The sequence below is a fragment of the Myotis yumanensis genome, unplaced genomic scaffold, assembly GCF_028538775.1.
Source record: "Myotis yumanensis isolate MYYU_CA2020_CCGP unplaced genomic scaffold, mMyoYum1.0.hap1 SCAF_7, whole genome shotgun sequence".
NCBI lineage: Eukaryota > Metazoa > Chordata > Mammalia > Chiroptera > Vespertilionidae > Myotis > Myotis yumanensis.
In genome coordinates, this window is record NW_027223758.1 from 74,230,114 (window position 1) to 74,257,228 (window position 27,115).

General features: G+C 36.6%; 1 protein-coding gene across 4 annotated transcripts in view; it reads right to left on the reverse strand.

Moving 5' to 3' along the window:
- RALGAPB (Ral GTPase activating protein non-catalytic subunit beta) overlaps positions 1–27,115 on the reverse strand; it is an 82,779-nt gene that overhangs the window by 44,135 nt on the left and 11,529 nt on the right. Inside the window, exons 4-17 of one of the 4 annotated variants that reach the window (XM_070420984.1) lie at positions 24,075–24,238; positions 22,979–23,165; positions 19,109–19,240; positions 16,665–16,843; positions 15,303–15,451; positions 14,959–15,175; positions 12,711–12,746; positions 11,299–11,500; positions 8,411–8,578; positions 7,769–7,883; positions 7,239–7,386; positions 5,490–5,554; positions 4,160–4,289; positions 2,312–2,433 (exon numbers count right to left, since the gene is read on the reverse strand). In XM_070420984.1, the coding sequence (XP_070277085.1) occupies positions 2,312–2,433; positions 4,160–4,289; positions 5,490–5,554; positions 7,239–7,386; positions 7,769–7,883; positions 8,411–8,578; positions 11,299–11,500; positions 12,711–12,746; positions 14,959–15,175; positions 15,303–15,451; positions 16,665–16,843; positions 19,109–19,240; positions 22,979–23,165; positions 24,075–24,238 (2,014 nt within the window). Of the gene's footprint in view, positions 1–2,311; positions 2,446–4,159; positions 4,290–5,489; positions 5,555–7,238; positions 7,387–7,768; positions 7,884–8,410; positions 8,579–11,298; positions 11,501–12,710; positions 12,747–14,958; positions 15,176–15,302; positions 15,452–16,664; positions 16,844–19,108; positions 19,241–22,978; positions 23,166–24,074; positions 24,239–27,115 lie in introns of all 4 variants that reach the window. The other 3 variants (XM_070420983.1, XM_070420986.1, XM_070420985.1) reach the window with 3 other exon arrangements.

Sequence of the window (27,115 nt, forward strand, 5' to 3'; positions counted from 1 at the left end):
CGCCCCCAACTGCCCTCCCCTGCCAGCCTGATCTCACCCCCAAATGCTCTCCCCTGCTGGCCTGATCACCCCTAACTGCCTCTGCCTGCCTGATCACCCCTAACTGCCCTCCCCTGCATGCCTGATCTTGCCCCCAACTGCCCTCCCCTGCTGGCCAATTTGGTTCTGATTGGTCAATTTCTATGCCAGTCAGCGTTAAAAGCTCTGCCTCCTAGGCAGCCATTGGCTCCTCACAGTTCACCCAGATTTGGTTCTGACTGGTCAGTTTCTATGCCATATGCTCCGGGCCTATCTCTGGGCCTGATCAGAGAAGCGGGGCTGATCAGCAGCCCCCGTGGAGGCCCAGAGAAAAACAGAGGCGCGGCTGCTGGCGAAGCCCGGAGAGAAAGAGAGAGGCAACGGCTGATCAACAGCTGTCAGGCCCTGCCTCTCTCTCCGGAACTCTCTCCGGGCCTGATCCACAGCCCCCTCGGCAGTCAGTGCTGGGTCGCCACGGCAAATTAGCACTGACTGCAGGACTGACTTCCGGTGTTCGGTCGAGCCTTCGGCTGGTCATTACGGAACCTGGGTTTTTTAAAATTAGTATATCCGATTGTTCCAGCACCATTTGTTGAAAAGACTCTCCTTTATCCTGCACCTTTATCAAAAATCAGATGTTCATGTATATGTGCTTCTATTTCTGGACTCCCTATAGTATTCCAGTGATCAATTTGTCCAACCCTATTCTAATACCAGACTGTTTTGAATACTACAACTTTATAATAAGTCTTGAAATCAGGTAGTGTTGCCCTTTATGATTTGTTACAGAGGTCTAGAGCAGCCCTCCACCTAGGGCTAATTATTCCTAACTACTGAGAGTATCTGAATGTCACAGGAAATAGTACCTTGCCCTCAAGGACAGTGTGGCCCTGCAAGTCTCATGAATGGCTAGTCTTACTTTCTACCATCAGTAACTGCTCCTCACAACACAATAGCCATTACACATATCCCTGAAAATCTTTGAGGTAAGCTCTGAGTGGTGGTAAGAACATCTTAGGTTTTCTAGCCCATTTTGTTTCTCAGGACTTAGGTAAGTCACAACCTTTGCCACCTGTCCCCACATCTATAAAACGAGGGTTTGAACTTTATCATCTCAGCCAGTATCTCTTTATGTGTGTATATCACCCTTTTGTTCACAAAGTGTTTTACATACTTCCTCTCATTTCATTTGATCTTCACAACACCAGGAATTATTATACACAAGATAATCCTGCCCGTTTTACACAAAAGAAAACACTTAGATGATGAGTGAGGATGTGGAGAAACTGGAACCCCATACATCTCTGTGGAAAACAGTTTAGCAGCTCCCCAAAAAGTTAAATACAGAATTACCATATAACCCAGCAATTCAACTACCATGTATATACCCAACAGAACTGAAAATTGGTATTCAAACAGATGAATGTACACGCATGTTCATAGCACACTATTCATAATAGCTCAACAAATGAATGGGTAGACAAACTGATATATATAAATACAATAGAATATTATTCAGCCATAAAGGAAATGAAATTCTAGCATATTCTATTACATAAATGAACCTCAAAAACATGTTAAGTAAAAGAAGCCAGGCACAAAAGATCACATATTGTGTGATTTAATTTATATGAAGTGTCCAGAATAGGTAAATCCATAGAGACTGGTGGTCATCAGGGATTGTGGGGAAGGGAGACCAGAAAGCAAATGCTTAATGGGTATGGATTTTCTTTTTGGGGTGATGAAAATGTTTTGAGGTGGCGGTTAAACATTACAAATGTATTAACAGCCACTGAATTCTTCACTTTGAAATGGTTAATTTTGTAAATTTCACTTCAATAAAAAAGAAAATCCTTAGAGTACAAATGGCCACCCAACTCCAAGGTTCCACAAAATTGAATAACAGCTGTGAAAGTAAAAGTATAGCCAATTTTCACCTATCTCTGATAATGGAAGATGGAAGAGTCACAGTCCCAAATGGCATATTTTAGAATAATCACTCTTTCTTTACCAAATTTATATTTATTAAAATTAAATGATCCTATACTATAATGGTACAAAATGCCATGCTGAAGATTTTAAAATAGTACCAAAAATACTAAGTAAAAAAAAAAAAAAGTGAAGTTCATTTTGTAAAATCTCACTTGGAGGCTCACTCTTCCACATTTTGAATATAAACTATGTTTGAGTATAAACCAACACTGCGATATCCATACCAAGGTGTCAGGAAATACAGAAAATAGAGTCATGGTCCAAGGCTGCTGGGCTAACATTAAAGGACTGTCCTTCTCACCTTTGCCAAGCCAGAGAGGAGCTCCAGAGCTGCCAGTGATATGCTCATGTCTGGTCGCCACTGGGAGTTAAGTCTTTGGGTGACGAGATGAATGCTGCGAATCAGTAGCCCCGCAGCTGAATCTGTATTAAGAGCTAGGATATAACCCCAATGCCACATCCCACAGGGAGGGAAAACAACTAAGCATTAGTAACGAGAAGCACAGCATTCCACCAGGCACAGACCACAGCAGCCACAGTGAGCACGACGGGCACCCACACAGTGCTATGCTCCCCGCCCCACTGGCCTGAGCATCAAGCCAGACTGAAAAACAGTGCACAGGGCACACACACTGGACAAGAGCAGCTTCTAGTTCCCAGCTCGGGTACTTTCATATAGACATCCACTGGGATTTAGTAATTTCAATATCATTCTTATAACGATATAAAATTTTAAATTTCTACATTAACTCATAGAGTTACATTTTCAAAAAAAACAATGAAAGGCTATCAATTATTTCCTTGGAATTTTATATAGAGGGAAAAATTCAAATCTCAGAATCTTCTCAGATGCTGGGGAATTATCCTAAAGCATATACTAAAGTTATTTTCAGGGGTTAAACCATCAAAAATCACATGCATTGCTTTTTAAACACATTGTAACATTTAACTCTTCAAGACTACTTTGATACTTCTAAAAAAATTAAATAACCAAGTGATTGTGTTTTTATTTGGCCTCCAATTCTATATTTAAAAGCAACTACTACTTGGCTGATAATAAATAAGGACAAATTAAATTAAATTGATAAAGGAAGCTTTAGGGACATTATACCTGTCGATCCTATCAGAAAGTGGGCAGTGACAACAGAAAAAGGAATGATCATTAAAGAGACACATTCATGCGACACTAACACAAATCTGGATTTCTTAGTAAAAAATATTTTACAACATTACAAGCAGACCTCACTAACACCAGTTCAAAATGCTGAAACAAACAATAACCACTTCAAACACTTAAATTAGAACACATACAATGCAAAAATTTCTTTAGTGTAAAAGTGTTTTAGAAAGCATGAAAAATAAACAAATTTTCGCCTATAATATACTTAAACCCATGAACATAATGAGTAAGACAACAATTTAAATAAATGTAGTATTTAAATGTGTTTACTATCTACATAATGCCTTATATCTGACATGCTTGAGGATGCTTATGATTAAAAAATTAAACTCACATCTAAGGATCTAAATTTCATTTCAATCTGGTTGGATTAACACTTACAGATTCAATACACTATTATTTGTGTATAAAAACATAAAGGTACCCACAAACTCAGAGAACCATAAAGTAATTGTCCAGGGTAAAGGACACCACTGAATAGGATGTTTTTCTGGCAACTGTTTCCTTACGCTTACTTAAAATTTGTGACTGAGAAATCTAACCAGATATATAGTAAGGTATATAGGTTTTAAGCACAAAGAGAGATTTTCCTCTGGATTCCCATCTCATGCATTTCCCACCACTCATCCTTACCACACTGCAATAATTGATGTACTGGCTGACTCTGCCACATCCTATTTGACTCTGTGTTACCAGCATCTGGTACAGAATTCAGAAATGTTTCCTGACCACCCATTATAATCATTTATAAAATCTAAAACTACCCAGAATCTAACTACTAAAAGTTATAGAGTTAAATTTATAAGATTTATTTGCATTTTCTTAATCTTTACACTAATAGCCTCTCTATTACTCTTAAATACATAAAAAAGTATGACCATAAAAATGTTTTGCTAATTTGTTTTATATACCTAGACATTAAAAGTTATTCTATAAACTTTGGATTTCAAAAAAACAAACATGGCTTACCATAATCTCTTAGGAGAGCTTGAGCAGGTCTTTCACTATCAGGAGTTGTGGGCTCTGTGCTTCCACCACTTGCTGAACTAATACCACTGTTAGTGCGACTATGACTCTTCAGGTTATTTTCTCCACCACCCTAGTCAAATAAAAATGAATCAAATATTTTAGGGCTATAGCCATAGTTTACCAATATAAATAGAGGTCAATCATTAAAAGCCATACTGATAAAATGAAATGTGCCAACTAAATAGCACAAAATGATACACAGATAAAAAGTGACAAGGGATTAAAACTGCTATAGTATTTTTTGCATAGACACTATCTACTGAAAGTTTATGAAGAGTCTGACGATTACAGGTGCCTATTCTGGGGTCTTCTTTGGTGATATTTACAAAGGGCCAGCCAAGGACCTTTTTCATCTTCACTAGCTAATGACTCCGCATCCTTCAAGAAATACCCTAAGTGCCTCCCAAGCAAAACTTCAGAACAGGAATACAATCTTAAAAAAAACAAAACACAAACAAACAAACAAACAGTAACTCTCAAATGTAGTTATACCATAAAATACAAAAAAATATATATATACTATGGTTAGTTTAAAGATTAACTCATATATGTTTAGGAGCTAACAAACGTATCTGTTAAAGATTTCCCTCATTTTTTCCTATGTAAACACAATCCATTATATCCAGATCAGTTTTTATTATTAGCCACCTAATGTGACATGAATATAATTTCCTTAATAATAATTTGATCACCCATCCTACATCCACCATTCTAGTGTATTCCATTAATTTATCCACTCCACTGCCTCTACTCCAGGTATAGGAATCACATATCTTGGAGACAGAAGCAGGGGACACGGGGAGTCTCTGGAAAACCTTTTAAAGTTAGGAGCATTGGTGCTCTGGGGAACCTTCAAACTTTGATCTATAGGGCCTTGCAAGAGCTGATGAGATGAAAAGGAGTCAACTAGATGCTTGCTAACAGCTAGCACTATATCTACTAGGGATAGAAGAAATTATGGAGTAGGGGTTTTTTTCTAGATTATTCAAGCCAATTCAACAGCACAGCAAAAGAAGTAAGAGCTTTAAGCAATAAAACTGGGTTTGCTGGAATTTCTCTCATGCAGTATCTCTCAGGAACCTGATGTATAGTTGATGAGGTACTAAAAGGTAAGAAGCCTCAAAATATCTGATATTTCAAAATAGAATCCTTCTGCATCAATAAGCTGAATTTACAAACAAATGCCTTTAAAAATCACGAGGACGATATTTTAGAATGAAATTTAATCAGAAGTTGATAGTTTCTGACAGATTACATGTGGTAATCTTACCATTTCCATTTGGCAACCAATGGCTTCTAAAAGTGCTGAATCTTGAACAATATTTAGCATTGCTCCTGCAACAGCAAAAAAAAAAAAAAAAAAAAAAGCATTTTATTTAAATACATGACAAGAATACTAAAATGGCTAAAATAACTCAATTAATAGCAGAAACATGATTTTTAATAGAGCATTCCTGAAATTTTCATATAATTACCAATAAATCTGTTGACTAGTCAGAAAAGATACTCCATTAAAATGCCCTAATTCTGATCTGCCCCCAAAGTTTTAAAACCACATTTTTCTAAAATAAATTTGAAGGTCAAACTTGCTTTATATAATAATGACCATTACCAGATATTTTTTAATGAAAGACTAACCATTAACATCTCAATTTCAGGGCTTGCCTATGGCTACATAAGCTGAAGGCAAGGTGCCTTCAAAATATAATGTATTTATCATCAAGGAACTCATAGCCCTAGAAAGGCTAAGACAGAAACAAGATGGCGAGCCTAGCATACTGCTTTCTTATCCCAGTGGGAGAGTACTCTTGTCCACAAAGGATAAAGACAGAACAGACACAGCTTTGCCAATCTAAGGCAAGAATGCCAATTGATTCTTCTTTGGAATGTATAAGGGAGCTCTTCAGAATAAGGGGAAAGCAAAACTAACACTCTTACCAACCACAGAAATTATCTGATTTCAAGTGATATGTTATTTGAATAACTTAAAACACTACAAGTTAAAGGCTCTCTCAGATTGAGATTTAACCTTTGTTCCTTCAACTCCTTTCCAAAAATTAAAGGATTTACTCTTCTCTACTTATCTCACCTTCACACTATATAACATACTATCCTTCCTGAGCACTAACTCCAACCACTACTACCATCATTTCTGTCTATTCAAATTCTGCCCTATAAAATCCAATTTAACTTCTACTTCTCCCTATGAATTATTCCTTGATCTTTTGGTTTCTTCTCTTTCAATACTAAGGACATGCTGATGTCCTTATGACATGCAATCAGTACTGCCTTCTACTATTATCTGACTACTTTGTGAGGGTATTCCAACCTCTGCAGTGAGACTTGCTGAAGGGCAAAAGCCACACTATTCACTTCTTTAGTATCCCACTCCCCACAGAGTACCTATACCTAAGACCATGCCATTGGCTTGTTTAGATGAATGCCAGAAAGCACAGTAAGGAAGAGTTGCAGTGATCAAGTTGAGAGTAATGAGGGCTTAAAATATGCCAGTGGCCATAATGATGAGGAGCCATTTAAGAGGCAATCAATATGATTAGGAGACAGTAGGAAACAATAAGGAAAAAGGGAGGAAGCACAGCTACTCTTCATGTTCCTCCTGGCAGAGTTCTGACACAGCTTCCAGAATTACACCCACCTCAAAATACTTTCATATGCAGGCAATGGACAAGAGGAAGAGGCAGAAGGGGGAGGAAAGGAAACAGAAGAAAGGGGAGGGAAAGAGAAGAGGGTAGGGGTCAGGACAAGAGGGAAAGAGAAAAAGAAAGAACACAGATGAAACTAAGCAAAAATGACTTACCAAGACAACTGAATGCTCTTCTCACCTCATCTCACTCCTTTACATTTTTTCACATATAAAAGCAAACAAATTCTGCTTCTGATTCAGAATAAGTAGAGCTATATTAGACTTAGCCTCCCATCACCAACCACTGCCTCCTCAGCATGTCTGGGTCAAAATTATCTGGTTTTTCACTTACAAAAACAATGTATGAACACAAACCTAATATCATTTGAGTGTTGTTGGGGTCTGTTTCCGTTTGCAAGGCACCTATTAGTATATTCACAAGTCTCAACTTCAGGGACAAAAAAGTTATTGGTTTATCATAAGAAGAGCTGTCATCATTACTAAACTTTCCTTCCAGAACCACCTATGGAAGAAACAAATAATATTTAACATTGATTGCTATGGTATACTATGCCCATGTAGAAACTGATACAGTGGACAAAGAGCAGATCAGTCTAACAAGCAAGGCTTTTAATCTGACTAATATTAGCCACTGTGCTAGGTCTGTTGCTAACTCAACAGCATACTATGTTATTAGATGTCACCAACCTATCACCACTTGAAATGGTAGGTGAGGCATGCTCGCTAACAGAAGAAATTTCCCCAACAAATCAACTTTGTTGATTCATTAAAGTACTTTTTAAAATGTTTTTAAAAGCTCCTGTTCCATTTTTAAAAGATAATTTGACTTGAATTTGCACACAAAACAGAACATAGAATTTTAAAAAAATTTAATAAAACATTACCTCAGATTTGACTGTGCCAAAGTGATGAGGGAGGGGCAACAAAGAAAGCAGGATATTAATGGAAGATCTTCTTAATTCTGTTGGATTTACATAATTTTTGAATTTGGAGAGTTCTCTGCCAAAAAAAAAAATTGCTATTATTTCCAAACTAAACTATGTTTTTAGCTATTACCAAATATACATTATGCCAATTTTTCACAATACAAGCACTGGGTCTGGTTTCATAAAGACTGCAGTACCTACTTTCCACTGAGTTTATATTCTATAATGTGTGTGTGTGTGTGTGTGTGTGTGTGTGTGTGTGTGTCTATGTTAAACTGCTGTTATGGAATTAAACTAGAATCTGATTGACTGATTTTAAATGTAAGGCCTACTCTACAAAATTTAGGACTTCTAAGCCGGGGTTGCTCTTACGCCTCCAAACCAGGCCACAAAAGATTAAACATGCCCATGGACAAATCAGAACTGAAGGAGCTCAGGGATGAGGTGGGTCTGAATATTCTACACTCATTTGATGTGGCCTGAGTCTCCTTGGGCTATGAAGACAACTGAACATGATAAACTAGGAAACTGGGGAGGAACTACCAAAACAGACCAGGCCAAACCCAACACATGATATGCTAATATAGAATGACAACTTACCTGTCAGGCAAAATGGTTTCAAGAGCTGAAATAAAGTAAGGAACCACAACATCAATCCCTTTCAAGTCACAGCAGAACAAAGGAGGGGAGTTTAGAATAACGCTGGCCAAGACAGGATGGCACACATAATCATTTATCTGCAAACCTTGAATTAAAAGCATGTAAAATCTAGGAAAGCAAGAAAAAAATTTTAAACAAACTGCTGGTCAGTTGTTTCCATAATTATTAATATTTTCTACAAACTCACCAGAAAGTCTTTTTGCACTCTTCACTACTTCTAACCTTTAAAGGTATTACTGAAGTTAGAACAATTCTGAATCAAAAACACTAAGAACCAAAATTATCTTTCCTAATGAAAAAAATATTCATGTTTATTATACCTTTTTGAAGCCTTACAACTCAAATTTACAGGTGCCTACAAATAAAGCAACCAAAACAAAGCAAATGGCTGCAGTAATTATCAATAAACTGGAGGAATTACTGTATTGAAAAATGTGCCTTTTTCTCTGTGACCCATAATTTTGGAAAAGACAAAGAAAGAAACCTCACTCAACCCTGCATTCATCATGATGTTATATAAGACTCCATCTAGGAATATACCTAAAGTGTACCTTACATTGAGTATACCTTACTTTTAACCTGCAATCAACTAAGCATTCAATCTTCCATCATTCAAGAGCAACTCTACTGGTATACTCTTCTACTACAAGGCACTTTTCCTCTCTGCAAAACTCTTCCGAAACAGCTTCCCCACCTCCTGGTCATTGCTCAACACATTTCAATCCATCTTTTCTCCCTAGAACCAAACTAAAACTATATTAGCAAATAAACAAAGGCCATTTCATTGCTAAAACCAGAAGACATGCCTAAGTCTTAACTGACTCTGCCTTTTTAAAGCACTCAAACCTCTGATTATTCCCTTCTCCTCTCCTTATTCTTCTGACCTCTGTGGTTATTTCCTTTTAATAAATCCTCTTACTCCGCCTGCCTTCTAGTAATGGTGTTCCTTAGGCTGCCAACCTTAGATAATTTTCTAAGCTGTCTCTTCCACTAGCCTGGTTTTAAACACTACTTAAGCCACTGAATATAATCAACTCAGTCTCTACCCCATACCTCTCACCTGAGCTCCAGATCTATTAGCCAAAAGTATACTGGATACCTGAGGGCAAGACACGTCTATTGATGTACTCCAGTAATCCTTGTGCAGTGTATGGCATAAATACTTGTTGATAAATACCCCAAAGACACTTCAAGATCAAAACTAAGCTCATCATTGGCCCCCTCACAAATATGCTTTTTTGGTTGGTCTTATCCAGTCTTATGAACCAGACAGAAAGCCCATGGTCATAACCTTCATCCTTCCTGCTGCTGCTACCATTTGTGGTATCTCCCTAACCAATATTCTCCCTCCTGAGAAATGTACTCCCTCCCACACAAGGGGTGCCAGCATTCCATGTGACCCACTCTTACAGCTATAGATGACTAAACCAGAGGTAGACACCTGATTAATCAGATTCTCTTTCTCAGGAATTTGAAATTAGGATTTAGAGATGCTAACTGGCCCTGCTGGTCACCTAGACAAAGGCCATGAAACTGAGAACTTAGAATACTGCAATATAAGAAAATGATCTGCAAAGAACAATGAAGCAGTTCTTGAAGACCATGAAGACAGAAAATTCAGAAAGAAGGAAAACCCATTCTGGTCCTTGAACACTTTCTAGATGCTGGTTCCTGCCCATCATGAGGCCCTGCTGCATATCCTGACCTTCGAATGTATTAAATGGTACTAGTTTATCATAAATGATTTTCCTTTTGCTTAAGTCATATTGAGAGCCTATTAAGATACTCCTAAAACTAAGAGCCTATTAAGATACTCCTGATTAGTACCCTGAAGGTACCATTCTGTTTCATATCTATATGCTTTGTTCCCTCTGATAGTACGTTTAAACCTCTCTCCTGAGAATCTAGCAGATACACAGACAGCTGAATGCTCTTGTTGATATTAATATAACTTCAGCAGATGTGCGAATGATTAGTTGAGATGGCCAACAAAAATAGGCCATTTCAAGTTAATTTCATAAAAATGTAAAAGACCTAAAGGGTCATGGCTGGGACAAAGTGGAGAGATTAGAAAGAGCATTAAGTAGCAGAAAGTCAGGAGTTGGTTGACCAACTAAAGATGTACCTGAAGAGAAGTGGAGACTAAAATGACTCCTAGTTTCTGGCATGAGCAACTAACTGAATGGATGGCAGAGGCATTCACGAAAATTGGTTGAAGTCATAAATCTGGATAAGATGACCCTACCCAACTTGCTTATACTACCCATCTTTTTGAAGACCCAGCACAATCATTCAATCCTCTGTAACTCTTTCCTGAACCCCCAGGGTAAGTGTATGCTGCTTCTTCCTCTGAATGGTGACAGCACTTTGTGCTTTTCTCCTACCAACTTCCTATTACTACTGGAAGTTGTAATAGGTACACAATGTACCATGTACACAATGGTAACTTGTGTACATGGCTTTGCTCACTCGAGAAAATAAGCTCCTTAAAGGCAGGATCTACAGTTAACATTTGTGAACCATCTACAGTGTCTAATACTGTGCTAAAAATTAATTTAAAAATTAGTATAATCCTTCCAAATCTCTCCAAAATTATAAGTCAAATAAAATAGAATAATAGTTCTAAAATTAAAAGGATCTTAAGGGTCTTTACCAAATCTAATAAGGCAAGTAAAATGGAAGAATTCAAGCAAAAATTTTGATTACTTACTGACATTTTCAGGTATTTCAAACCAACATTTACTTATCAATTCAGCCTACCAAGCCTTGTTACAATATAGTTTCACTACCCAAACTACATAAATGGAAAAATAAAAAAATTCTAAGACCTGGATAAATAAGCTGGCAGAATCTCTTCTCCAGTCTTCTTGCTACAAAAAATCCTACACAGTGTCCCACAAGCCTCAGCTCTTCCTGCTTCATAGTTATCAGGAAATTCACTTGCATCAAACATGGGATTGGAAACCATGGTGTCTGTAGACATTTGTGACCCCTTCCGTCGAAACTCCATGCTAGCTTGTGTTGTAATGGCTGGGGAGAGAAAAGGAGGGTTTTATTATATTTGTCAATATGCAAATAGGCTCATGGGACCCTGGACACAAAGATCAAATGTTGGTGTCATTAAATAGCTACTTGAATAAAATCCAATAATTCTTTAGCAACTATGTCTTAATTTTTTTAAGGGCTCTCTGTAATCTTCTTGGAAAATGGGTAACAATTCATCTATAGTGGTATTGTCAGTTTAACAAATTCTACTAGAAGTATTTTCCAACTGAATTTTCAATCATCAAAGTACATTTGTATATATCTGTACTCATATACAGATATATAATACAAAATTTGGCTTTTCTATTACTTATTCTGTTTTTAACTTCCCCTATAGAAAGATGCTTAAACATTAAGACAAATAGCTACTGCAATTTCCACATTACCCCAGACAAACATCATTATTGAATGGGCAATCCCATGCCAGTTTGTATATTTTAGGGAGAGGGCAAAGTAAGGATGAGTAATGGGTAGGAAGAAAGAGCATTCCCACCACCCACCCAACTCCAAAACACACACCAAAGAATCGCCCAACCAAGCAAAATGAGAATGAATTTTAAAAACCATAGACAGCAGCTAACTGGAGGTTGATAGATCAGAAAATTGGATTGGTAAGAAAGATTATCTATCATGGTCATTCATTGTCACTGAAACAGAAGCCCTTCGAAAGTTGCTTTTATTTTTAATAAAAGATTTCACAGTGTATTGAAAACCACTCTGAAATCTTTTATCACTCTACATGAAATGTTTAAATTATTTTGTAATATTTTTAATAGAATGCAGAGTCAAGTATAAATCTTTATGCAACTTCCCATGAGCCATTTTTAGTCCTGAATAAGCTATCCAGCAATAATACATTTAAAAAACACTACATGCAAAATGCATACAAATCAAACATTAAATCTGTATAAAAATAAGCTTAAAGCTTAAAAACAAACAAAAAAAGCCAAAACACAGTTAGTGCAAAATCCTGGAATTCATGACATGACCAGACTAGTATACAGAAATAATGGGACTGATTCAGGCAGATTAATTTGCTTTTGCCAACAATCTTCCCCATTCAAAACACAGAAAAGTATTTTTCTTCCCAAGTGCAAAAACTACAAGAGACAATGACAATCAAATTTTTTAATGGAATTATGAAAAAAATAAAAACATGACTGCAATTAAGGAGACGCTTCTGGTTCCTACTTACAAGATTTATAAGAAAGAAGAATTTGGATAAAAGATGCTGCAAGATAATAGAAATAAATGGAAACAAATCAAAGGACAGCAGTAATTATAAAATACTTTAAAGATGGTGAAATCTTACAGTAAGTTAAGAAGCTTTTTAGCTTTTTAAAAATTAGATTAAAAGCGTTATGATACCACAAGCTAATTCAAAAACATAGGAAATTGTGCATTCAGATCCAAAAATATAATTTTTGTATCATGCAAAAGAAATGAACAAAGAAAATTACACAACTACAAAAGAATTGAGGTTTTGAACTGCCCATAACGTGCATTAAATTTTTAGTTCATTAACCCTTCCCAGCTCAATGTTACTTTTTACAAAGCACAGTGTACTGTCAAGTAAATCTAAAGCTAACCAGTTCATAGAAGCAAACATTTTAAGTTACAGGTGAACTGGATGGCAGAATTCCTTGATGACAGCCAGTATTTAGAAAACAGACTAACAGTGTTAGTATTTCCAAACTTCCCACCACCCCTGGGACCTCAAAAGTGGCACCCAACAGCACTCTAACGCACTCAATTATCTGGACACTTCCAGTCTCCTGGGTAATGGAACAGCCTTTCTCATCTCTGAACACAATCAGGGAAGAGAAGTTTCTATCCTTTCCCCACCAAGGAAAATGGTAAGAGTTAAAAGTAAGAATTTGTTGCCCACATATGATTTGAATTCTGACTTCTATCTTTTGGAACAAGAGGGTGAGCAAAGCTGTTACAAAATCCCTAGAGAGCAGGAAGATCTGTAAATTCCCTTTAAGCAAGCCCACCAAGGAGGGCAGCAGCTTGAACCACTCTGGAGTCAGGGATTTTAGTGTCAACAGCTTGATATCCAAAAGTTACACTGTAAAAATTGCATCTTAATAAAAGTAAAAATATGTCTGACTCATTCTAGAATATATAAATATAAACATAATTCAGAAAACTAAAAATATAAACACATGAACGTAAGAAAACATAAGCCAAAAATGGTTTTTAAGTTTCATTTAGTCATCATAAGTACATTTACTTATCCATAAATAAATACCACTTTTAAACTTGTAAATAAAAGATAATATGAAAATGGTTGGATACAAAGTGTTTAAATTTGAACAAAATAAATAAAGGAATCCCTAAACTCAACCATGCAATCTCAAATTATATTCCTGAAAATGTCTTTATAGTCACAACTTTTCTAAATTATATAAAAGATCTGTAAGAATATCCAAAATAATTATACATATATAATGCTAACAGACACAGACCTTAGTTCTGAAATGATACAAATAGGCAAAAATGAATTTGTGAAAGAAAGCAGAGATCCTTGTGGACGCTAGTTTTATCTTTGGAACTAACATTCTCCCTAGAGAGGCATAAACTAATGCAATTAAGCCTCCTTTTTCATCAACCTATTTCCAACACCAGTGGAAAAGTGCTTTCTTACCAAACAACCAATACACTCACTAATGCAGATAGCACAGTGCCTGGCACAGAGTAATTCAGCTCAATAAATGATAGCCATTATTATTATTCAGCTCTATAAGATATGTCATAAATAGTCCTCCCTCAGTACATTCTGCACTACCCTACATTTCATCCTGCACCCTATGCAATTATTTCCAAATATAATGGTAAGATGACAAAAATAAATCAGATTTTATTTAGATGGTGTTTCTATAATAAAACCTAAGTAAAGCTATCAGGGTTTAGTTACTGTCCACCAGTCTTTTTTAGTTTCAGAACAAATGGTATTTTTGAAAGTGTACACTAGAAATAAATTTCTCTATACTAAAACCTGAGAAGTTAGAGTCTTGTGAAGCAGAAGTTTTCTGATATTTATATGTACTAATGAGTGAATGGTTGTCAAAATCTAAGAAAACACTTCTGAATAAATTTCTGGTTAAAATATTTAATTCTTGATATCAATATTATTATCCTGGCTGACATGAAGGGAACTTCCAGGTCACCTACTACAAGAAATTTGACTTAACAACAAAAATGGCTAACATGAAGTGTGTCTAATAAAACCAGAAAAAGCCAAACCTCACAAAACAAACATAAAAAGGACAGGTAGCAAAACTTCCAAAATTGTTCAGCTGGAAGGGGTTAAAAACAAAACACTGCTTTGTCAGAGACAGAGAGCTTTTTAAGATACATATTAATCTTGCAGGTAGGAAAGATTAAAAAGAAAAGAAAGAAAAGAAAAAATGATAACGTATTTCTTGAGCAATATTTACCAGTCATGCTGCTGTCTCTGTTAATCCCATTATGAAGTTTACAGTGAACAAATGCTGCATCAAATAACCATGATCCAAAGAGATTCAAGATGCTGTTAACCTTTGGTCTCTGAGGGGCAGGCAGTGGCCGGGGTTCTGAACTAGTCTGATTTGGACTTGACAGAGGAGAAGTGGAGGATGTCTGGTGCTGAACTTTCGAGGCATGAGCAGTACTAACCTATTAGAAGGACACAAAAATATATGCACACTCATGAAAAGTTTGAAAAAATAACAGGACTTTTAAAAAAGGACAGCAGATCAAAAAGTCAACATTATACAGCATAATAATGGTGATGAAAACTTACTGTGCTTGTCTTCATGGTGGCCTTATTCACAGTAACAGCCCGATGCCTTCGATTATGTGGTGGGGTGGTACTGACAGCAGTGCTTTGAGGCATACTTAATCTATTCACGGGTGTTGGAGGAGCACTATCTGATCGGGGTCTAGAAATGCCTTTAAGAAAAGACAAATGGAGTTATTCTTCATAGTTCAAAATATGTGGTCAGAAAATCTTCCTCAAGCAACACCAGTGAATGTTTAGTACAGACTACAGCAGGGACTGCTAGTATCCTCCGAATACCCATTTGCCCTCTCTTCCTGAGTTATAGAACACAAATTTTAGCTCAGCCTGGCTCCACAGAATCAACAACTACATTTTCAAGCCTCCCTTACAGCTAGATGTGGCCATGTTCTGACCACAGAAAAGTGGGTGATGTCGGGAATCTCCTTAAAAGGACCAATCAAGTGTAGGCTCTCCTTCCTTCGTAATTCCTGAAGAGGATAGTTGGAACTAACTCATTCAATCATCATGGCCCATGAGAGAGTGCAGAAGGGATAGAGAGCCAAGCCACAAGATGCACGTGCCTGACAACGGTAGAACTGCTATAGCAGCCCTGTACTGCCTAGCCCTGGGTTTAAGGCATGTGTAAGTAAACTATCTTGTTTCAAACACTGGTATTTTTAGTTGTTATATGACAGTCAAACTTAATTTGACCTAATACAGGGATGGGCAAATGTAGGTTTACAGTTGTGAGTACACAAAACACAGAATGTATTCTTATACTATTTATTAACTATTGTATTATTTATATTACAACTATAAACCTACTTTTGCCCACCCTGTATATTATGTATGTATTATAGTAACAAGTACACATAACAAATGCTTTAGAAAGTTATATATTAAAATATCATTGACTTTCAACAGGTAAAAACAATTCTGACTTTTCATAGTCCTAAAATGTGAAAAGCAGTTCAAAATAGTTCATAAAAGGTATAACTTGCCTCCTAATGATAAACATAAGAAGATACATAATACATTTGAATCTGTATTTTCTTGAATAACTAGTAAGAATGAACAGTTTTCTTTTGCAAATCTTTTAATCATATCCTTTGTCTATTTATTTACCAGGTCTTATTCTTTTGCTTAGCACTGTCTGGTCTATTCATATAAAGACAACAAAACCCTCTATATTTGTTCCAAATAAATTTTCCTAGTTTGTTATTTATAATCAAATCCATTCATCCTTTTCTTGGGCTTTCATAATAGTACCTAAAACTAGACTCTAAAATAAATAAATAAGTAAATAAATAAATAAATAAAACTAGACTCTAGAGTTATCTACATGTAGCTCTTCAAACATCTAGCAACATACACAAAATTCACCTAGGAATGCATCCACCAGACAGCTGATCCCACGCATGGCACGAAAAAATATTTGAGGCAGATGTTTAAGGCAGGGATACTGATTCAATTCTTGTGGCATTCCGCTCACATTCAGGAACTGTTCCTGAAATTTGGGAGTAGAGCTTATAATGGCTGGGTTACTCAAATCCACAGGATTACTATCAAAAGAGAGAGAAAAATTAATTAAACATTTAAAAGATTCTTTAGCAATAAACTACATGCAATCTATTTTAAGAACAGGGCTGTTTGTCCCTATTTAATTCAGAGAGGAGGCTTATCTGTATTTAACCAGTTAACTGCCACGCGTCCAAAACAGAAACCATCCCCATTTCTTCCATATGTGCTGGAATATTTACTTATTTAAGTTACCATAATTTTTTTTACAAACCTAGAAATGTCACCAACAAGTCTGATTTTAAAATTGGGTGACCAGAGTTGATATGGGAGGTTTGCGGCTATAGACGCGCATGTTGTGTGGGGAAGGTCCGCTGCTTGCGTCTACAGACGCTTATGGCGTACAAAGGGTTAATAGGCTAGGGATTCAAACATCAGCACTTCTTTACAGAAGACCTGCAGTATGTTTACATGAACTTGCTTTGCCTATACAAAGAATGAGAATCCAATGAGACTAGAAATTTTTAAGAGTATACATGGGTATTTTTCTAATATGTTTGGAATTAAGCAATGGAATAAAAATTGTAAATAAATCAATAACTCCAAGAAAAAAATTTTACTTTAATACTAACATATTCAGTTATTTTAAAATTTGGATTGTTTGTATTTATGTGTATGTACTAAAGCCATATATTTCAAAACAACATATATTTTATGTGTAAATAATTTTAAATATTTCCACTAAAAAATAGATTTAGATTTCTACTCAAAATGGGCTACGTAGCTATCCATTAAATGGCCTCACCAACTCAAAGTGATATTGTTTAAACCTACAGGCAGTACCTGGAAAGAATTTCCACTAACTATGAGATCAAAAGAACTAGGCTGAGAAATACAAAACAATGGTTTATAACTGCTCTGCCCTTTGAAACCTCTTTTTCTACCCACTCAGACTCTTCTTAATTGCAAGTGGGAACAAGGGGCCATATATATGGGCTTCTAGTGTTAGTAGATTGTATCCACAGAACTACAATTCATCATGTGGTATAGAGGGGATAAGTCTAGTAGCAGTACCAGAAAGCTTATACCAGCTTCTCCACATTTAAATCTGAAATGATTTTACTGGTACACAAATTATTAGAGCACAGAGTAAAAAAAAAATTTGAAATGAGAATGGGTAACTACATTCCTACAGCTCCCAGTGCTCTGTATATCTGACACAAGTAGAGAGCCTGTTAAAAATCCAAATTCGACCTAGATTTACTGAAACGGAACCTCCACATTGAAATAAATTAATATAAATTAATATATCACATCAACAGGTAAAAAAGAAAAAACTTTTAATCGTTTAAAATAAATCCCAAAATATGATTTGAATAAAATCCAGTATTCTTCCTGATTTCATTTACATTTTTAAATTTTAAATATTTTGAATGCTTAGGAAACCAGGAACTTAAAAAACAAACAAAAACTAATATCAACTAACATTCCACTCAAAATTTCATGTAGTAGAGACATTCCAATGAAAATCAGAACACAGAAAACACTTCTAATCTTAAATAAACACAAAATTACAGAAAAATAGATTAAGAATATAAACTGAAAGATGAAAAACAAATTGGAAAAAAATAGACAGAAAATGGTTAACATTCTTAATTTATAAAAAGGTCATACAGAATAAATTAGAATCACTAGTACACAAATAGAAAAATAAGGCTAGTCAAACCAGAAAGAAAAGATATGCAAGGAAAATGTTTAAGAATCAAGACAGTACACAACAGAACAAAAGTTCCATAGAGCACAAAGATAGGGCTAGTAGAGAGAAAGGTAGGAAGCAATGAAGCTGAATTGAATAGAATTACCAGAAAAAAAATAGCAGAAAGTAGCAATTTATTCCTCTGAAATTTTATAGTATCCCTCAGCAAAATTTTAAACAAGGTTACTAGAGGAAAGGCTCTGAGAACCATATTGACGGTCAGTGCAGGTCACAGAGAGGAGCAAGGTCGTCTCCAGGCCCCACAAAATGTGACAAATTCCTAGAAAAATATCATCTAGGCTGTAGCAACAGGCAAGAGAACAAAATGCTGCAAATACCACAGGAAACATGCTCCTAGAGAGTACAGACCAAGAGCAGCTGAGCATACCCTGACCCTATGGAACAGGGAGAGCAGAAGGCACATGATGTAGATGGGTGTGCTGTCCACTTTGGGTCCACCTGACACTCTGAAATCCATTAAGAAAGTTATAGCATGGTTTCTGCCCTAGACACTTACTGGGTAAAGAGCACATGAAAACTAAATTAACAGTACCTTAACATATGTAAAAAGCGAAACCATGTCTGTGCAACACACTCGTTATCCATTTCAGGAGGGATCAGACTGGCATCTTCATCAGGAACTTTAAATGGAGGAAATGAAGGACCATATGTAAAGCGTAGCAATCTAGAAAAAAAAGAAAAGCACACCACTAAGTTCATTTCTTAATTAGAATGAATAATACGTTCAAGCATTAAAATACAAGAGAAAATAGATGAAACATGTATTTATACCTCACTGAAGTGAGTAAGATAAATAAAACCCTTGTTTATAAAACAAATTAGAGCCCTAGCCAGTTTGGCTCACTGGATAAAGCGTCGGCCTGGGGACTGAAGAGTCCCGGGTTCGATTCCAGTCAAGGGCATGTACCTTGGTTGCAGGCACATCCCCAGTAGGGGGTGTGCAGGAGGCAGCTGATGGATGATTCTCTCTCATCAATGTTTCTAACTCTCTATCCTTCTCACTTCCTCTCTGTAAAAAATCAATAAAATATATTTTAAAAAATAAAAATAAAAATAAATAAAACAAATTAGAAGCAAATTTCTAGTTTTGTTTTTTAAATCTTCACCTGAGGATATTTTTTTCCATTGATTTTTAGAGAGAGTGGAAGAAGTGAGGAGGCGGGGTGGGGGAGAGAGACAGAGAAACATCAATGTGAGAGAGATACATCAATTGGCTGCCTCCCGTACATCAGGGACCAGGGATCAAACCTGCAACAGAGGTACCTGCCCTTGACCGGGAATTGAACCCGCAATCCTTCAGTGTGCAGGCTGACGCTCTAACCACTGAGTCAAACCAGCCAGGGCCAAATGTCTAGTTTATAAAAGGATTTTAAAACATTTATTCACTTGTTTATAATAAATTATTATTTATAATAGCTATATTTACATTTTACTATATTTTATAAATTATAACTTATATAACTACAAATTTAAATTTATAACATTATAAGTTGTATGAACTAAATATTACACATAAATTTTATATTTTATCATAAAAATGATAGCTTTATATTATATACTAGTGGCCTGGTGCACAAATTCGTGCATGGGTGGGGTCTGCCCAGCCCACCCCAATTGGGGCCGATTGGGGCCAGCTGGCTGGGGGGAGGGGCCACAGGAGGTTGGCCAGCCAGCCCCGCCCCTATTGGGTGGGTTGGCCGGCCGTAGTGCGTGTCATAGCGACCGGCTGCTCCGGTCGTTCAGCTTATATATAGAGAGATATAGATATAGATATAGATATAGATATAGATAGATATTTACAATTACATAACGCTATAGTATTTAACATAAATTTAAAGTTATATATTACTAACTTATACAATTATAAATTATTTTCAACTTTTTGTTTATAAATAATTGCAAATGACATAAATAATAATCCTATATAATAAAAGCCTAATATGCTAAGTGTCCGGTCAGCTGTTCAACCAATCAAAGCGTAATATGCTAATGATATGTTAAGGCCACTCAACCGCTCGCTATGACGTGCATTGACCACCAGGGGCCAGACAGTCGACTGGTTGACCAGTCGCTATAACATGCACTGACCACCAGGGGGCAGACACTCCGACTGGTAGGTTAGCTTGCTGCTGGGGTTCGGCCGATCGGGATTGAGCGAGACAGGTCAGACAGGCCCTGGAGCCCTACCGCGATCCCTCCCCAGCTGGCCAACTTCCCGCATCCCTCCCTGGCCCCAAGCGTGCACTAGTGGGGTCCCTCAGCCTGGCCTGCACCCTCTCACAATCCAGGACCCCTCAGGGATGTTGGAGAGCCGATTTCAGCTCAATCCTGCAGGCCAGGCCAAGGGACCCCACTGGTGTACGAATTCGTGCACCGGGCCTCTAGTTTAATGATAATCACATAATGGAATTATCTATAATAATAAAAGCATAATATGCTAATTAGACCAGACAGCTGAACAACCTTCCAGACGACCTTCCAGATGAAGCCGGAGCTGCAAGGGCTGAGGCAAGCTGTGGCTGCGAGGGCTGAGCCCTTTGCATGAATTTCGTGCACCGGGCCTCCAGTATTTATATAATTATCTAGTTATATAAGTAATAAGTTATTTATATTATTTTTAAGATTTATCTCACTGCAAATTCCTTCAACACAACTAAGGCATAATTTGTTCATAATAATAACTGCTAAATAGCTTTACACAAAGTTGAGAATTCATAGTGTACCTTAAAAGTAATTTAACAATTCAATTACTTAATTTAACAGTAATATTCCAAATGTACTAAAAACTGTTCAAAGCTCTTTATTACACATCTGGAGATTAGATCTTAATAAAATAACCAGAATATACACATAGACAATGGATAAAACATTCATATCAATAACATTTTTAAAGTAAAACACTGGTAACAACATCAATATAAAAAAAACATAGGGAAATTATTATTTTTTAAGATTTTTTTATTGATTTTGAGAGAGAAGGGAGAGGGAGAGAAACATCCATCAGCTGCCTCCTGCATGCCCCCCAGATATGTGCCCTGACCAGGAATCAAACTGGCAACCTTTCAGTGCATGGGACAATGTCCAACCAACTGTGCCACACTGGCTAGAGCAAAAATAGGAAAATCATTAAATGAATTCTAATTCCATGAAAAACTAAAAAGCCATTAAAAATATGATCTCAAGATCTAGTTATGAAAAAAAGGCATATATGATAAAAATCAGACATTAAATGAAAAAAAGCAGATAGTACAGTGAATAAATCTCAAACTAATTTTTTTAAAAGAGAAATGGGAAAAAATTCATTCAACTGTTAACACTGGTTGTCTGTAAGTGATGAATATTTCCCCATACACCTTCCAAATTTTTTAATTATAAGTATGTATTACTTTTACAATCAAGATAAAAGTATTATTTAAAAATAGGTTTATAATATTGACATTCAGCAAGATTACCAGAATCAACAGAATATTCCAAATGTTCATTGTTTAGTTTAAATAGTGATAAAGATATAAATATTTTATTAATTCAGAAAGAGAGCAATCTACCTTCTGATACAGAGTATCACCCACAAATTATTTGTGCCCCCCCCTAATCAAACCTGAATCATACCAAATCTCTAGATCTAATTCCCAGTTGACAGGAAATACAGGTAATAAAGGAACATGTTAATTAACACAAGTAGAACATAATCAGGAAAATCCAGAATGTGAAACACTATAAAACAAGCAACCCAATTTCTTCAACCAAAAAAAAAGTACAAAGAAATAAAAATGAGAAAGAGAAACCTATAATTTAAAATAGGCTTAAGAAAACATGTCAACTAAATGCAATATCTAAACCTTTTTTTGTTTTGGGATTCAATAGAACCAACTATAAAAAAAGAAAAGGATATTGAGACATTCAGGGACATTTGAACATCCAATGGTTAATATTAAATAATTGTTAAGATTTTTTTGGTACAATAATGGTATTGTGACTATGTTTAAAAAAGAATCTTCATTTGCCCTGGCTTGTGTGTTTAGTGGTTAGAGGGTTGACCCATGCACCAAAGGGTCAAGGGTTGGATTCCTGGTCAAGGGCACATCTGGGGTTGCAGGTTCAATCTAAGTGCGGGAGGCAACCAATCAATATGTCTCTCTCACATCGATGTTTCTCCCTCTCTCTTTCTCCCCCCTCCCTCCCTCCTTTCCACTCTCTCTAAACATCAATGGAAAAAATATCCCCGAGTGAGGATTAAAAATAATAATAAAATAAAAACACAATAAAATTGGCTTGATTCTGTATCAAAGTACCACAATAATGGACACAAGGTATAGGCTTTTTACAATGTATTCCATGAATCCAAAAAAGACAGAACTAGGTAAGACGGATTAAGGAAGGTAAGTCAATGACAACAACCTACCTTGAAGTGAGTGCACAAATGACCTTGCTCCACTGCTCCACCACGGCTGGGTGGTGCCTCCAGTTAGCCACCATCTCCTTAGCTGTTTTCCAATATGGAGGTGTTGGGAAGCACCGAGTACAAGCTAGTAACCAAACCTCAAAGAGAACACCAATCAACTTCTCTGCCAGATTCTCAGCAATTCCACCTTACCAACAAAAAGAAAACATATCTTTGATATACTTATTTTTAAAGCAGAATCTTCAATTCACTGATATAAAAGGGCTGGTCAAAAAATTAAAATAACTGCAATGGTAAGTTTTTACTTTCAAACAATTTAATAGTAAGAACAATAAATGGTTCTTGGGAGTGCCTATGAAGGAAATCATAGCTATATTAACCAGTTATCACTTTGAAAGTTTTCAAGTCACCCTGCTCAGTTTTTATCCAAGATCTTAATCTTCTAGCAAGTGGGACAGGAGCACATTGGAGAGAGAGGAAAGAATGAGTGCCTAAGATGAGCAACCTCCCATAATCCCCACATTAATTCTACAGAATAAGTATTTATAAAATCTACTAGAGGACCTGTGCACAACATTTGTACACTGGGGGTGGGGGTGGGGGGTTCCCTCAGCCCACTTGTGCCCTCTCGCAGTCCGGGACCCCTTGGGGGATGTCCACCTAGGGGTCCTTAGTGCTGCCACAGAGGCGGGAGAGGTTCCCACCACCGCCACTGCGCTCGCCAGCTGTGAGCCAGGCCTCTGGCTGAGCAGCGTTCCGCTGTGGGAGTGCACTGACCACTGGAGGGCAGCTCCTGCATTGAGCATCATAGAGACCGGTCGTTCCGCTGTAACAGTCACTGGGCTTTTATATATAGAGATATAGATAAGCTACTGTTCCTATCATTATAAAAAATATATTAATTCACCCTACCATCACTGAAGAAAAAATAACTTCATATCATGCCTTTCAGGGTTTCTATTCTAAGAATTGTTAACCTTGGTTTGTCAACTGTCACGCCAAAATTTAAATCCCCACTGAGTCTACTACTCATGATTTTAAAAGTAAACTATTTGAAGCTCAGAAATAAATTAGAAAAAAAATAAGATAAACAAACCTTGAACAGTTGGAGGGGCTAGAAGTATGTCATTAATCTGCAGAAGAAACAACAATAAGACTTCCCAGGTTTCTCGGGCCATGATGGATGATTCTCGGGCCAGTTTCTGAATGGCTCTCAGGACCTGTAAGCATAGTCGGATCTGACTGGAGCCCTGTTCCTGTCTGAAGAAGATGGACAGATATCACTGACAATCCTTGAGAAGAGAAAGCAACAGTTTAAGGACAGGCAACTTATGGACACAGCAATGGTCCAATAATAGAGAATCAGCAGACCTAAGGACTAGGCACAACCTCTTCAGTTCAAAGTTACTTCTTAAAAAACAACAACAAAGTTACTTCTTCCCCATCATATAGTTCGGCACTCTGGGATCTCCCCATCATATAGCTCGGCACTCTGGGATCTCCCCATCATATAGTTCGGCACTCTGGGATCTCAAGCTACCACTCCTATGAGGACTTGAAAGCTCCTGGGGTGAGAGGGAATACTAGAAATGTAAGCTTCACCTCTGGATTTTTTATGTCTACAATATACCTGGCAAGTGTCAAAAGGTATGTGATAGGTTTCTGTTGAATGAGTGAGCGAATACCCACAACCACTCCTGCTGCACACATTGAAGCAGAAAGACCTTTGTATTCTTTTTTAAAATTTTAAATGCACATTCATGAGAATTCTGCATGGGATTTCATAGTGCTCACAGTCCCTATGAAGTTAATGTCCGTTAGCAAAGAACCTATGGACCCAATGGAATATCATTAACAGGTCCCTAAAACCCATGAGGTATGCAGGTAATTGCCTCAGAGATGAGGACCTGCTACTGCTATTCTAATTAAAAAAAGGCACCTTAACCCAAAATGGGGGCTCCAAAGTTTCTCATATATTCTAGAAGAACAGTTTTATAACTCTTTAGTGCACAGGATCATTTTTTTCCACGGGAATAAAATAGGTCAAACTATTAGGGCTGGGGTTGAAGAGGAAAGGAGATATAGGCCCAAGTCCAAATCCTTATCCCCACTCTCCAAAGTAGACCATGTTAGAATTTTGAGAATAGTAGGAAACCCACTGCATAAGCAAATGGTGAGTTGGCTTCCAGACTTCCTATATGAAACTCAAAACAAGTAACTAATATTATTGAAATAAATCTTAAAGCCAAATTTTTATATATTATGACGTCATAAAGAACTAATAAAATATGTCTGAATCAGAGTAGGAAATCTCAGAGCCTCCTCAAGAAATCCAGAAACTCAAGTGAGTACCCCTAGAACTCTTACCCCAACCTTAGAATAGACATTCTCAGATTCTAAGCCATGACCAAGAAAAAACTTACCCTCAAGTTGCAAACAAATGACACCACTAAGTTTTCCCAAAAGAAGTCAAACCTAAAGCAAATGATGAGACATTCACCTAGGAAAAGTAAAGAGCCCTCAAGTATTGTCAATTCAGTAGTGTCCAAGTTTCTAAAGCTTAGAGAAATGAGGTAATCTTTACTAAAAAATAAATAGAAAAGTCTAAACACCAGAGACTTTTCCCAATATTTTCAAAAGTAACTTGTGCTCTTCAGAAAAACTGTTGAAGAACAGGGGCTAGTGAACTGTGGCCCATGAATCAAATCTAGCCCTGCCATTAGTTTTTGCAAATAAAGTTTTATTAGAATACAGCCATGCTCATTCATTTATATATTGTCTGTGGCTGCTTTCTCTACAACAAGCAGGTACTATATGACCCACAAAGCCTAAAATATTTACTACCTGGCGCTTTATGGAAAACATTGCCAACTACACTGCTTTATAAGAATATTATGTTTTTTAAAGTCCAGTATATTTGAGCAATAGATCAAAACCCATTTTTTAAAAATGGTTCACTTTTTGCTCAATTATGACAAAAAAAGGAAGAGAAAGGCAAAAGAGACAGATTACATCTACTCTGACTTAATCTCTTACAAAGAAGGCAGTTTCCTTTTTATAGTGTCACTTTTTATAAAAACCACTAAATAAGTAAATTTGATAACAATTTTCTGAACTGTCTGAATCAAAAAAAATTTTAATTTCCAATAATGGGAGATGAGATCATAACTCACAATATTTAGCACTGGAATTATTCAGCTCTCTAAGATATTCTTGACCAGGAGACCTCTAAAACTCAGTATAATACCCTCTCAGAAGTATGCACGCACACACTTTTGAGAAAACAAGCTAATTACAAATTGTAACATGAATCATTTGTAAGGTGTCATGATTCTCAAAAGAAAAAAGCAAAAGCCTAATGAACTCAAATGACATTGACTTTTTCATCAATACAGATTGAACACTAAGAGGTGGTAAGGGTACAGAGAGGAAGACGCAATGATTTACAACTCATCAAATTGTCCCATGTACAATCAAAAAGGCCAGCAAATTGGTCTCCTAAATGGGATAACAAGAAAGCATTAAAACTATTTGAGAACCTGTTTTGCCACAAACAATATGCAAATTACTGCCAACCATTTCCTGTTATTATTTCCATTTGAAATCAATAAACACAAGCAACCAGCATTTAATTCACACTAAAGGTAATATCAGTATTGCACCAGACACTGTATATGCCTAAAATATGTACAGCTCAGTAGCTGCTCTTAAGTTGGTTAGATGGGGAAATGAGACATACACACTTTAAAACCTCAGGAAGATATAAGAGTAACACAGGAAGTACCATACAGGTTCACAGAAGGTTTGGTCACTATGGGCCTCGATGGTAAGGTAAGGCTTCTCTTTAGAAGATAAACCAACAAAAATGCAATAAGGACAGCTAGGAGAGGGAAAGGAGGAGTAGAATGACGAAAGAGTAGGTGATAATAAGGAAGATCTTTAAGGAATGTTTAATTTATGAGTCTGACCAAAGAGCTCATGCATATTTAGTAGCAGCTAATCTGGCTAGGGGCCAGATTACAACAGGCATATCACACGAGGTAAGGAGTTTACTCTTAATCCTAGACACCAGAGTTCTTAATGGATATTTTTTCTTTTTAATTCCAATTCCTCAAAGTAACCTCTCTTCTAAATTTA